The sequence below is a fragment of the Hoplias malabaricus genome, chromosome 9 (assembly GCF_029633855.1).
Source record: "Hoplias malabaricus isolate fHopMal1 chromosome 9, fHopMal1.hap1, whole genome shotgun sequence".
NCBI lineage: Eukaryota > Metazoa > Chordata > Actinopteri > Characiformes > Erythrinidae > Hoplias > Hoplias malabaricus.
The window spans coordinates 39,563,541-39,577,362 of record NC_089808.1 but is presented as its reverse complement, the minus strand read 5'-3'; the positions used below and the strand labels follow the sequence as shown (position 1 = coordinate 39,577,362).

Sequence of the window (13,822 nt, the reverse complement as noted above, 5' to 3'; positions counted from 1 at the left end):
GAATGTTCTAGGCTGATTTCAAAGCTGATTTATGCTTCTGTGAAAATGAAGCTTGTGTAAATTCAATTGCAATATTGGCAATGGGTTCATGGGTAAGTGCAGCTCACCGAGATCACAGAGAATGGAACGTACACACACACACAAATATATATCCAAACGTGTGTGAATTGATTCTTGGAACGGTGTAGAAACAGAGAGAGCAAATATGCAGATGTTATGAATCAGAATATAGAAGGTCAGATTTATTTGTAAAAAGACCTCTTCAAACATAGTGCATTTACAAAACACACCACAAACCTGTGGTCACTGTTCCTGAGGGTCCATCATCAGTGTGTGAAAGTCAAGAAGAACCGCAGGGACTTAGCGCAGGTCGTAAACAAGGGCCTGCTCCTACGTCCGCCTCCCCAAAATAAAAACGAGCTAGACTTCTCTCTACCTTCATGCAGCGCTGAGAGAAACGAAACCTCAGAGGAGCACACTGACGCGAGGAGGGAGGACACACTTGGTAAAACGGCTGACCAACCGTGTCTAAATGCTAGGTGCTACACATAATAAACAAAGAGAACCCCATGGCAACCGCCACTAATGTTTGGAGAGCCATTGTTAGTGCTGGCATTTTGTTTCACTGAAGAATGAACGTCCTGATTGGGGCTCCCCTGAGAGACCCCGAAAAAGGCAGCTAATTATGTTCCCTTCCAGTTCACTTCTGATGTAAAGTGTTTTATAAATAAATAAAAGTGGAACATGCAAGAAAACACACATCTGAGAGTACAGTAACGCTCCCGACGGGGGTGGAGCTGGGCTCTGCTCTTGTTCTTAAAGAAGCATCCAACATTTTCAACACAATGTTGCAAACAATGCTTTTTAAAGAGTTAAATGTTATTTTTACATAATAAATAAAAATGTTTCATTCATTCATTCATTCTTTCTTTCTTTCTTTCTTTCTTTTATTCATTCACTCACACCTGTTGACAGTTTCACACACTCACCCAGTCACTCACACACTCACACCTGTGGACAGTGTCACACACTCACCCAGTCACTCACTCACACACACCTGTGGACAGTGTCACACACTCATATAGTCACTCACACACTCACACCTGTGGACAGTTTCACACACTCACCCAGTCACTCACACACTCACACCTGTGGACAGTTTCACACACTCACCCAGTCACTCACACACTCACACCTGTGGACAGTGTCACACACTCACCCAGTCACTCACACACTCACACCTGTGGACAGTGTCACACACTCACCAAGTCACTCACACACTCACACCTGTGGACAGTGTCACACACTCACCCAGTCACTCACACACTCACCCAGTTACTCACACACTCACACCTGTGGACAGTGTCACACACTCACCCAGTCACTCACACACTCACACCTGTGGACAGTGTCACACACTCACCAAGTCACTCACACACTCACACCTGTGGACAGTTTCACACACTCACCCAATCATTCACACACACACACAGAGAGTGGGCTAGAGTAGTGTAAAGCCTCCCATCACTGGACTGTGGAGCAGTGAACCCACATTCTTTGGAGTTATGTCGCTGTATCAAGTACCTTTGAAGTGTGAAATGCCATCAAATCCTCACAGCAACGTTCCAGCATCTTTTCCACACGAGTAGAAGCTGCTACCACTACACACTCCTGGTAAATACCCTTCGTTTCTGAAGGAAAGCTGGAGACACAGTTGTCCACCGGGTGTTTCTGGATTAGAAGCGAGGGTCCTTATTGAAGTTAGACGTATGAACTTCAGGAAACATCAGAGGAACTCTACTCGAGACGAATGATTTGCAGCAGGGCTCCAGGTCTCTCCTTTGCTTGTGATTTACTCCGAGAGGTCTCCACCACAACATGGACTCGAGGTGGGGGCCAGAGAAATAACAAGAAACAAACCGAGCGTGTCCCAAAGTGACCCCTTTTTACCTATCAGCGGTGGAGCCGCATCTGGACGAGCTCTGGGGCAGCACGTTTCCAACACATGCTGCACTGTTGTAATTTATAATGTTGTCATGGAGTATCCACTCAGAAGCAACTGTTTTGCCTAGCAACATGCAAAGGGAAAGCGGCGGGAGGGAAGCAAAGGCCTGGCAGGTGAGGGGAATACTTTTAATATCCTAAGACATCTCTCCGGAGATTATGTGTTCCATAGATAGTTCCAGGCCGAGCTAAAATAGGACGCACACGGAATGAAAGCTGTCTGCTTAACTCTTGAAGAACACCGCAAACGGTGCACTTCAACCATCCTTCTTCATTTTACAGATTCATATCAGAAACTCCGCTTCGGAAAAGGTCCTAATGGACATTTTCTTGGCGTCCCTTGCTGACCTGCGCTCATGGTAATTGGTTTCAGATGCGGATAATGATTATTTATAATTACAGAAAATGATCCGTCCTGCTTTGTTTTTTGAAATCAAATTGTGCTTGTTTTTTACTCTATAACGCTTCGTGTATAAGAGGCCTGGCACTCAGGCTTTCAGAGCTAGGGTTAGATTATTTCATACCACGGTTTGCACGCACAACCTACACCCCAGACCAAGCTTGAGACTGGGGTTGTGAACTCTAAAAGGCAGGAGAGCAGTTCTAGCTGGCTCTGATGTGGGCACAGAAGACAGGCCCCCAAAAGAACCCCAGATGACATTGTTGGAGGTCTCAGGGCTCTTGGTATGCCTGGGGTAGCAAGTGCTCAGCTCTTGTCGGGGTCATGAGTTCCAGATAATTACTATCTTGTACACTGCATGGCACCATAACGCGTGTGGTCATCTCATTTTGCAAGAGTTTTCATCAGGAGTGAGTCCACACTTTGCTGCAGTAACTGTTTCTGCTAATGTGGAAGGGCTTTACACCATGTGGGATCACTGGTCTGAGGATTTGACAGCAGCCATGATGCCCAAGTGTGGTCAGGTACTGATGTGGATGCTAACATGATTAAATCTTGATCCAAAATTCATCTCACCCAACTTATCTCATAGGTAGTTATTGGAGCACCATCAATCCACTCAGATCAACCCTCACTGACACAGTTTGGAATATCTCCATAGAGCAGATGCCCATGAGCACACCCAGCCAAGAATGGGCTACGGAGGAGAGTATAACCCTCCAGTATTAGGCTATGGAGTAGTGGAACTGTGTTTTCTGGAGTGTTGAAGCTGCATGAAAAACCTTCAGAAAGATGGTCCAAGTGGTCCAAAATCCAGTGTGAAGCATTCCCTGAAGAGCTGAAGACAGGACAATTGTGTTATTGCACTCAGAATAGAATAAATATTGCATTAGCAGATGCCCACAACGTTTCTTCCAGATTCTGCATGATTTTGGCTTAATATGCGTCACAGTGGGGGAAGCTGTGACCCAATGTGTGGGCACCTGTGGCCTAATGTGGGGGCAACCATGGCCCAGAGTATAAAGTACAGCCATGGTGTAATGTGGAGTATCAGTGGCCCAAAATGGGGGACAGCCTTTGCCCAAAGTAGAAGCAGCCACGACCTAATGTGGGGGTAGCTATGACCTAATGGTTAGAGAAACAGGCTTGGGTCTGAAAGGTTGTTGATTCTGTCCTCTTTACCGGCAGGAAACAAGAGGTTGTAGGAAGATCAGCTCATTCTCCTCTCTCAACATCCATGGCTTAAATCCCCTTGAGCAAGGTGCCTAACCCCCAAATACTCACCGGAGCAAAGGGCAAACAGGAGTGGCTGCTTTTCCTGAGGACCCCAAATTACTGTTCTGATATTCTGGGAACACCCTCGCTCAGCGGAAAAACAAACTCCGGAACTGGCTACACTTCTGGACATTCAGGAGAGTTTCAAAACAGACCACAGCTCAGTCAAGAACCGTAGCCTTTCACCCTGGCAAAATCGGCACGTAGAAGAATCCCAGCTATGCCTCAAACTTAACTTTATTGGTATTTACCAGAGATTCCTTTCAAAGAACGAAGACCTCATAAAGCTGTTACTGGCAACTTTACACCAGTAAAAAGTCCTCGGGTGCTTTGGAAAACTGTCTGTCTCTGCCACTTCATTTTTCCCGGAATGTCGTACTGTACCGAAGGCTTCCACTCTGCAGGTAAGTGCTTTTCCCATTGCAGTCAACGAGTGGAAAAGCGACAGCCAGCACGGCCATAAACCTTTCTCTGTGTAACACCGTTCTGATTTATATTCTCAGACCGGCAGTTAGCTTCATCAATTTTACAGCTAGGGGGGCTTCAATAAAGGCTTATACCAAATTACGGAGCCTGCAAATAACCAAGAGGCATCGAACCGTTCGGCCCTTTCGTGACAGGCGAGTTTGCTGGTCCCGTCTCTGCATTAAAGAACACTTGCACTTTGTGGTTGACTGATTTAATATGGCCACCTCTTCCAAGACTTCCTTTAAATTCCCCCCGTCCAATTGACCTGTGCTCACGCGATCAGATCATATGTTTACCTTGGCCCTTCGGTGCTGGGCTTGTCAACGGAGAAGAGTTAGCGCTCTGGACGGCCAGGAGCCGGATTCCATGAATCGTGGGTTGAAAGAGGGAGGAAGTGAGGGCTGGATTGTTTGTTTAATGCTTATATGTAAACCACACGTTGCAGGGCCTTCCTCGATGCTTTAAGCCTGCGAGAGAGCAGCCTGCTCAGGACGAGGTGAAGACTTGTGCCTGGGTTTTCTCTGCTGTGACTGATTTAGGAAGCACATCATTGTCTGCATGATCTAAATTCATATGCTTTAACTGCCAGTCGTACTCTTTAACAGCTACTGTGTTCCCCTTTGCTGCAGTAACAGCTTCCACTCCTCTGGAAAAGCTTTATAGTAGCTGCTGGAACATATTTGTGAGGATTTGATGGCTGTCACGGGAGCATTAATGAGGTACTGATGTGGATTATTACTTCTGGCTAGGTCCAGCTCATCACAATATTGTTTGGAGCTGCACCACTCCCAAGGAATCCCATTGCTCAGGGCTTTCTACATCTCAAGACCATTCTTTTCTTTGAGTGTAGCAGTCATAAAAAGTAACCAGACCCCTTTGCTTTAGGTAACACTACCTCTGTTAGCCCAAACCATGGAACTGGTTTGGTTCCTGTTTTTGAACCTAATTCGAAACTATTTGGTGCTTTTCCATCAACATACATTGTTTCCTGAACCAGAAAAATTCATTCCGAGCTGGAACCAAAGAAGACTGGGCTTTTCAGTGTGAACCATGATGGCATCCATGGGGTGAATCGAGCTAAAGAATCACCAAAAAGAGCTCAGAGCCTCAAATAAAGTATTATGGTGCAGTGGAGCTGTACTTGGTCATTTGCAGTGTGTGACATAAATATATAACAGCAAATAAAAAAACAGGATAGTGCTCTATTTGTATGTTTTCTGGGTCTTTGCTTAGTGCAACACGAGGTGCATTGTCCTGTTTTTTCCACAACCAATCAACCGTACAACAACCCCTGCTGATGACATATCCTTAGTTCCCATCAAAACAGGTGGAAACATAGGGGGGTGAAAACCGCAAGGCACTAATAATCATGATCAGAACCGGTCAAGAAGTATTCCTTTGGTGGAAAATGGGTTATGGGTGAAAAGTATAAAATTTCACTGTAGGGGAGAGGCCGCTGTGAGAAGTGCTAAAGATGTGGGTGAGGCTTTACTACATTGTTTATATACATATATATATATATATATATATATATAGAGAGAGAGAGAGAGAGAGAGAGAGAGATTAGGAGAAAATGCAAGTGGATTCTATCCTCCAGCACGAGTGGGAACACTGGCTCACTAATGGCTCAATGATTTGCATTCAGTGGATGTGTCATCAACAGCACCTGATGGGGGAGCCATAGAAGCAGAGCTGACTACAATAACCAGCAGCCACAGCACCTGAACACCAGAACATACAAGTCTACTCACGATAAACAAGTTTGAGTACTCCTCCTAGGGAAGCTTGGGTGTCTGCTGGAGGTGTTGGGACCAACAGGGGGCACTGTCCCTGTGGTCTGTGGGGATTCCAGTATCTGGGTACAGTGACAGGGACAATGTGCTGAACTCACGACTCCTAAAAACTTAAAACTGAGGTCTTGACTTGAAGTTATACATAATTCCAAATCATCTCCTGGAAAAGAGACAGGTTGCTACCTTTATATCCAGCTACATGCTGACACTGTGGTCATTTTCTGGCCCTCTAATCGTCCCCAGCTTCAAATCACTCCTCTCTACATAACAGCTGGTGCCATCTCCTCTCTACATAACAGCTGGTGTGTGGTGAGGGGACTGGTGTCACCACATCGTCCAGGTCGATTCGACTCGTAAATATTCTAATTTGTCACTCCAAAGCCACACCTTCAGCTATTGATGAAGATAAAGGTCTTAAATCATTCAGTTACTCTTTAAGCTCATGTGCAGTGTCCCACCTCGGTGGAGATTCTCTGTATCCCAACTGTGTCCACAACAAGCAGCTGAAACAAAAACGTCTGGACATACTTTCCCTTCGACTCAAGTCATGACTTCATGGAAGTAGCAGGACGTTTACTTGCCCTGGGCTGCTCTACTCACCTCTGATTATAACAGGGCCTTAATGGGTTGTATAAGCTTGCTTTGGGAGCCATCATTTCGCTAAACGTGGCCCCTCCGAGCCACGGAATCGCAGCTATGTGCTGTGCGCAGGGCGAAAAGACATTCCTCTCTTTTGGCCGGCGAGTCCCGCTGACCACATTATTGGCTCTTCAAACTAAAACAATCAACAACTGCCTTATCGCTCACGGCTGATTATGCTCTTTTTTTCATGCCCCTCCAGCAGTGCGGGACCACCTTCGCTTTGGGCTGGCTGGTAGAGCTCTGTCAGAGCGCTCATTCTTTTACAGCTGACAAGGAGCAGATGTGGAAACTAGCGTTATTCATCAAGCTCCCCGTGGCACACTCGCAGCACCACAGCGGTAAACAGCCAGCTGAGATCAGGCGAAAGAGAAAAGCAGACAAAAAAATAGAGGAGACGACATTAGTGTTCCAGTCTTCCAGCAGCGGTTATTTACAGTCTCCTACTGCTGTGGGCTTTCACGGCTCTTGAAGAATGAAGTTCGCTCCCCGTGAAGGGGTGAGAATGACATTTGTGTTCCAGTCCAGTCACGTATGTCTAGTCCAGGCAGTACTCACCTCACAGGACTGAATACAGTGGATCTGCTCCGGGTTTGGATGCCACTTCATTGTTCCTGTACACACAATGCTCTGCACGCACACACACACACAAAGAGAACAAGACATCAATAGTGAGAAACTCCATAGATGTCATGCATGCTCAAGATGCTGGAGACAGGTCCTTTTGTCCCCATCATTTGCTAGAACGTCTGTTTTAGTCTCCATCGCTTCCTGACATTTCTGATCTTGTCCCCACCACGTTAAGCAGTGTTCGTAGAGTAAAATCGGAGAAAACGGCTAAAAACCAGAGCTCCTGCTCCTCGCTCCTCACTGCTGGGCGCTCGGGGTCGGGGTGAACAGCGAGCGGCTCATTATCATTTAAAGGAACAGGTGCTGAAAGCGGGCGTTCTGAACAGGGGCTGTTTACACTGCTGTGGGGGTTGACCCTTGTTGTTTTTTACTAAAGCAGGTCAAAGGCATTTCATTAAAACTACAGAACTGTATAATATACTCTACATAAATGTCTGAAATGAAATATAACATCTTGATCAGATGGTGATGATATGGTACTAAGAGTACATGCAAATATATACGGTCATAAAAGGTAAAAACCTGGAAAACAAGCAGGAAACAATGTGTTTGGTTCTCAGACTCTCTCCCTGTCTCTCTTGTTTGGACAGACATTTCACTGATTTGACGTGAAACTGCTATTCGTTCCCGCATGTGGAAATCAGATCCATTCCTGGGCCTGTTTCACCATGGAGTTCTTGGAAATCAGTCCCTTATCTCCGCTTCATCTCCCTCCTACCTTGACCTTTCCTCCGCTGCACTTACCCAATCTACAAGAGTTTGGACGCTGCTCCTGGAAAGCGTAACCTGCGTAAGGGTGCTGAAGTGCGGTTATAAACAGAGCAAAAAATAAAAAAAATAAAGAAAGCCTGACACCTTAAGAAATGGAGCGCTTTAATTGTCTCCTGTATAAACACTTCCCCCCAAACTGTCACTGTTTCAAACGGGTATGGAGATGAAGAAAGATGGGGTCCGCCTTGATTCCAAGTTCAGAGCAAGGCATGGGTCAAACCAGGGCAACGTATTGCGCAGATATGCCAATAGCATGACTCTGGATCTGCGTCTGCTTCCAAACTATTCCCTCTGAAGCCACTCAGGTTCCTGGCGCCTGGTAGGGCCACCCAAACAAAGATCAAGCATCTGAGCCTTTCATGTTAGCTCGCTGTCAAACAGCTCTCGAGCCACGGGAAACGCAGCAGAAGCCTCTCTCTGGGAGAAATACATTGTAATCTTTTAACATCCCCCAGATTGCACGGGCAGTTTTCGAGGCTCAAGCCTGATTGCATGAGATTGAGCACATTCATATGTATTAGCCTTCCACAAGGGGATCGCTTGCAGAGTTGTTATGCAGAGAGGTCAGTTTTCGGGGGAAAAGCTTGGTCCGCGGCCAGAGAACTCGTGTTGGTGTGGTCTGAGCCGATCTCTGTGTGCTGTGTGTGAGAAGTGTGTATGGAGAAGAATGAAAAAAAAACAGCGAGTGGCATCTATTCTGTGAAATATTAATCATGGCAAGCTGCGAAAATAAAACCACAGCAACTGTGGCTCACGTTTAATAGTCAATATATGTTTTAGCAATTATGAGATGGATGCAATTATAACAGAGAAAAATAACCCAAAAATGTACAAGAGTGGAAAAGAGAAAGAAAACAATAAAAACATGCAAAAACCAGAGCGTAGAAATAAAAGGACTGAGCGGCAACAGTGAAAATGGAGAGCAGAGTAATTAAAGAACTGAGTGAGAACTGTGAAAATGAGAGGGAAAAAAAAACAGAGAAAACCAAGAAGAGAGTAATGAAAAAACAAGGGCAGAGAAATTGTTGCTTGCTACTTTCTGCTGTGCGCTGGTGTGAGGGAGTTGTGGGGGGTTGGGGAGAGAGTGGTGTTTGGTTCATTACCGTTTAAAAGAACATGACATGGTTAAAAAGGAGGAATAAGAGAACCAGGAAAATAAGAGGAACAAAATAACAGCAGAGGAATAGAATAAATAAAAGAAGCCAAAACGGTGAAAAGAAGGGCACAGAAATAAACCAAACCCAAACAAAACAGTGAAAACGAGAGTGAAGAAATAAAAAGGATCATGCGGAAATATTAAAAAACCCTAGAGCGTAGAAATGAAAGAACTGCACATAAACAGTGAAAACGAGAGTGGAGAAAATCTCTCTTATTTCTTAGAGCTCCTCGCTCCTCACTGCTGTGCGCTCGGGGTCGGGGTGAACAGCGAGCGGCTCATTATCATTTAAAGGAACAGGTGCGTGCTGAACAGGGGCTGTTGTGAACACTGCTGTGGGGCTCATGGGGTTTGAACAAAGCAGGTCAGAGAACTATTTCCTCAAGGACAAAGGGAGAATATTTCATCTTTAAACAACTAAAACAACCTGACAATGAAATATAGAAAATATAATATTCTCACCGCTGTCTCAGAATAGGAAATAGTGGGTCTAATAACCCACAATAAAATAAATTGTGTAGATTTCATACCCCACCCCCTTTTCATCTCCTGGGCTTTTATTGTGTTCTTTTATTCTCCATAGTTGTATAATGAAAGATTACAGAGATCCCCCTCTCCTTCTGGAGAACAGAGTGTAAAGAACCTATAGGGAACACAACTGGACTCTAACACCACTGCTGTACCTTATAAAGTTACATTTACAAAGTTTGTACCTTTAGTGACAATAATGTACCGCTATCGTTCCTCTTTTCTGAGAGTGTATATGGAACCGACAAGCTGTGTCAGAGTACAGTGTAGAACAAGAACAATGAACAAGAAGAAGATCTGAAATGTTGCTGAGGTTTGACGTGATGTAAAATACTGACTTTGTTGTTGTAAACTCTCCCCTCGCCCTGCATTGCTGATTCAGAGTGTTAATTTAAGTTGGACGGACACAGTCACGCTCATGACCTCACCTGAACCTTGGTGGGCAGGACCCAGTGTTTGAGCGTTTCAGCTGTGAAGTTGTTGGCCAACAGCACAGGGTCACTCAGGGGTGCGACGCATGTGGGGTAGCAGACTGCACCTGCCGCGAGACACAAGGCAAGCTTTACTTAAGCCCTCATTTGCATCTGTTGAATATATTCATATGAACATACTGAAAAAAATAAATAAATAAAAGAGTGTCCAGGCCCAGCACTGGTCGTCTGTGGCTCGACAGCTGGGCAGGTCCGCAGGCAAAGTGTTCATCCATATGCAACTCCACTGTAGCCTTCTTTCTTAAGCACGGCGAGACCTTGTACTACACCGCAATCCGTAACTCAAACATGGTACTGTATGTACAGTGTATGTGCACAAGCGTACTTGGGTGTGTGAAAGGCGCTATATGTGTAACTTATTGTTATTAAAAATGTGTCGACACATCTTTTCATCTGGAGTCTCTTCTGGAGTGTGGTGTGTTCTCATTGTGTGTGAGTGGGTTTCCTCCGGGTGACTGTCTGTGAGGAGTGTGGTGTGTTCTCCCTGTGTCTGCGTGGGTTTCCTCTGGATGACTGTCTGTGAGGAGTGTGGTGTGTTCTCTCTGTGTCCGCGTGGGTTTCCTCTGGGTGACTGTCTGTGAGGAGTGTGGTGTGTTCTCCCTGTGTCCGCGTAGGTTTCCTCCGGGTGTGACTGTCTGTGAGGAGTGTGGTGTGTTCTCCCTGTGTCTGCGTGGGTTTCCTCCGGGTGACTGTCTGTGAGGAGTGTGGTGTGTTCTCCCTGTGTCTGCGTGGGTTTCCTCCAGGTGACTGTCTGTGAGGAGTGTGGTGTGTTCTCTCTGTGTCTGTGTGGGTTTCCTCCAGGTGACTGTCTGTGAGGAGTGTGGTGTGTTCTCCCTGTGTCTGCGTGGGTTTCCTCCGGGTGTTCCGGTTTCCTCCCACACTCCCAAAAACAAACGTTGGTAGGTGGATCGACTAATCAAGAGTGTCCATAGGTGTGAATGTGTGAGTGTGTGTCGCCCTGCGAAGGACTGGCACCCCCTCCAGGGTGTGTTCCTGCCTTACATCTAGTGATTCCGGGTAGGCTTCAGACCCACCGCGACATTGAAATTGATAAGTGCTTACAAACAATGAATGAGTATACTGTTTATTAGCACTATGATTATGATCTATATGATTATTATGATCTATAAGATCAACAGTGGATTAACCATGACTCTTTTCTGACTGTATCCATTAATCCATTTCTCTGGAGCTTGTTAAATCATACAGCAGCTCGGTGAACAGTGAGAGCAGTGAACAACACCTCCAGAAAAAAAGACGTTTTTAACTTTTCAAATCAGAAATTGGATAAGACGTGCTTTCCCATTATCCATTTTAACCCAAAAACTGGACAATAGTTTGTTTCCAGTTTTATTTTTTCTTATTTTGAAACAAAAATCGGATAACATTTTCCATTTTCCTGATTCACTATGAAAATCGAATGGCCAAACCCACTGAATTGGCTCATTTGTGTGGGCTGAAATCCTCACCTACTCCATGACCGTCGTCACAGGTGTACTCCACAGAGTGGAGCTCTGCAGGGGCCTGGCAAGTTCCCTCCATCTTCTTACACATGGAGAAGTCCTCTGTCCACCTGCCATCTTTGGTACAGCGGATTGTGTACTGTAAGAGTAATGATATGGGAACAACATGCTCAGTTTTGGCTTCCTGTTTCTAAACTGATTTTAAAGCTGATTTTAAAATACTAGAGTCACAGATTATTTTACCCTGCACCAAGGATCTGAAAGTCTTTAGTGGTATTAACTATAGCAGTAGGTGTAATTGTTGTGGTAGTTGCAGTAATAGTAGCAGTACTTGATGTAGTGGCAGTTGTAGTGGTAGTTTTAGTGACAGTAGCAGTAGTAGATGTAGTGGTAGTTTTAGTGATAGTAGTAGTAGTAGATGTAGTGGTAGTTTTAGTGATAGTAGTAGTAGTAGATGTAGTGGTAGTTTTAGTGATAGTAGCAGTAGTAGATGTGTAGTGGTAGCTTTAGTGACAGTAGCAGTAGTAGATGTAGTGGTAGTTTTAGTGATAGTAGTAGTAGTAGATGTAGTGGTAGTTTTAGTGATAGTAGCAGTAGTAGATGTAGTGGTAGTTTTAGTGACAGTAGCAGTAGTAGATGTAGTGGTAGTTTTAGTGATAGTAGCAGTAGTAGATGTAGAGGAAGTTTTAGTGATAGTAGCACTAGTAGATGTAATGGCAGTGTTAGTGCTAGTATCAGCAGTATTTGTTTTGGTAATAGTATCAGCAATAGATGTAGTGGACGTTTTAGTGATAGTAGCAGTAGTAGATATAGTTGTAGTTTTATTGATAGTAGAAGTAGTAGATGTAGTAGTAGTTTTATTGATAGTAGCAGTAGTAGATGTGTAGTGGTAGCTTTAGTGACAGTAGCAGTAGTAGATGTAGTGGTAGTTTTAGTGATAGTAGTAGTAGTAGATGTAGTGGTAGTTTTAGTGATAGTAGCAGTAGTAGATGTAGTGGCAGTTTTAGTGACAGTAGCAGTAGTAGATGTAGTGGTAGTTTTAGTGATAGTAGCAGTAGTAGATGTAGAGGAAGTTTTAGTGATAGTAGCACTAGTAGATGTAATGGCAGTGTTAGTGCTAGTATCAGCAGTATTTGTTTTGGTAATAGTATCAGCAATAGATGTAGTGGACGTTTTAGTGATAGTAGCAGTAGTAGATATAGTTGTAGTTTTATTGATAGTAGAAGTAGTAGATGTAGTAGTAGTTTTATTGATAGTAGCAGTAGTAGATTTAGAGGCAGTTTTGGTAGTTTTAGTAATAGTATCAGTAATATATATATATATATATATATATATATATATATATATATATATATATATATATATATATAGTGGCAGTTGTAATGGTAGTTTTATTGATAGTAGCAGTGGTAGGTATAGTGGCAGTTGTAGTGGTAGTTTTATTGATAGTAGCAGTGGTAGATATAGTGGCAGTTTTGGTAGTTTTAGCAATAGTATCAGTAAGAGATATAGTGGCAGTTGTAGTGGTAGTTTTATTGATAATGGCAGTAGTAGCAGTAGTAGTTGTAGTGGTAGTTTTATGAATAGTAGCAATAATATGTGTTGTGACAGTTGTAATGATAGTTTTAGTAACAATAGCAGTACTAGTTGTAGCGGTAGTTTTAGTGACAGTAGCAGTAGTAGATGTAGTGGTAGTTTTAGTAACAATAGCAGTACTAGTTGTAGTGGTAGTTTTAGTGACACTAGCAGTAGTAGATGTAGTGGTAGTTGTAGTGGTAGTTTTAGTAACAATAGCAGTACTTGTTGTAGCGGTAGTTTTAGTGACAGTAGCAGTAGTAGATGTAGTTGTAGTTTTAGAGAGTATTTGTTATATAGCAGTAGCAGTTACAGCAGTATTTGTAGATGTTAAGTTAAACTACAGACAGTTAAGTCAGACTAATCCTCAATGCCCTATCCTCATGCTGCAGGTGAAGCTTTGGGAAGGGCAGTGGGAGCCCCTGGGGTAACTGCAGGGCAGACAGATGGTGTTTACCTTTTCGCTGGGGTCAGGGCAGTGCAGAGTGCACACACTGTCGAAGTGCAGGTGGTTGGTGCATTTGTACATGCCCTCGAACATGGCCGGCAGAACTGGGCATGAGACCGGGGAACAAGCCCCCTGCTGCCACCTGCCCCCCTCCACACACTCCAGTCTCAGGAATCTCCTG

At 44.3% G+C, this 13,822-nt stretch overlaps 1 protein-coding gene across 1 annotated transcript in view; it reads right to left on the bottom strand.

Annotated features, from left to right (window-relative positions):
- Window positions 1-13,822, bottom strand: part of pappa2 (pappalysin 2) — a 75,414-nt gene that overhangs the window by 11,362 nt on the left and 50,230 nt on the right. The window contains exons 18-21 of the mRNA XM_066681306.1: window positions 13,651-13,819; window positions 11,625-11,757; window positions 10,093-10,202; window positions 7,138-7,209 (exon numbers count right to left, since the gene is read on the bottom strand). Coding sequence (XP_066537403.1) covers window positions 7,138-7,209; window positions 10,093-10,202; window positions 11,625-11,757; window positions 13,651-13,819 — 484 coding nt within the window. The remainder of the gene's footprint in view (window positions 1-7,137; window positions 7,210-10,092; window positions 10,203-11,624; window positions 11,758-13,650; window positions 13,820-13,822) is intronic.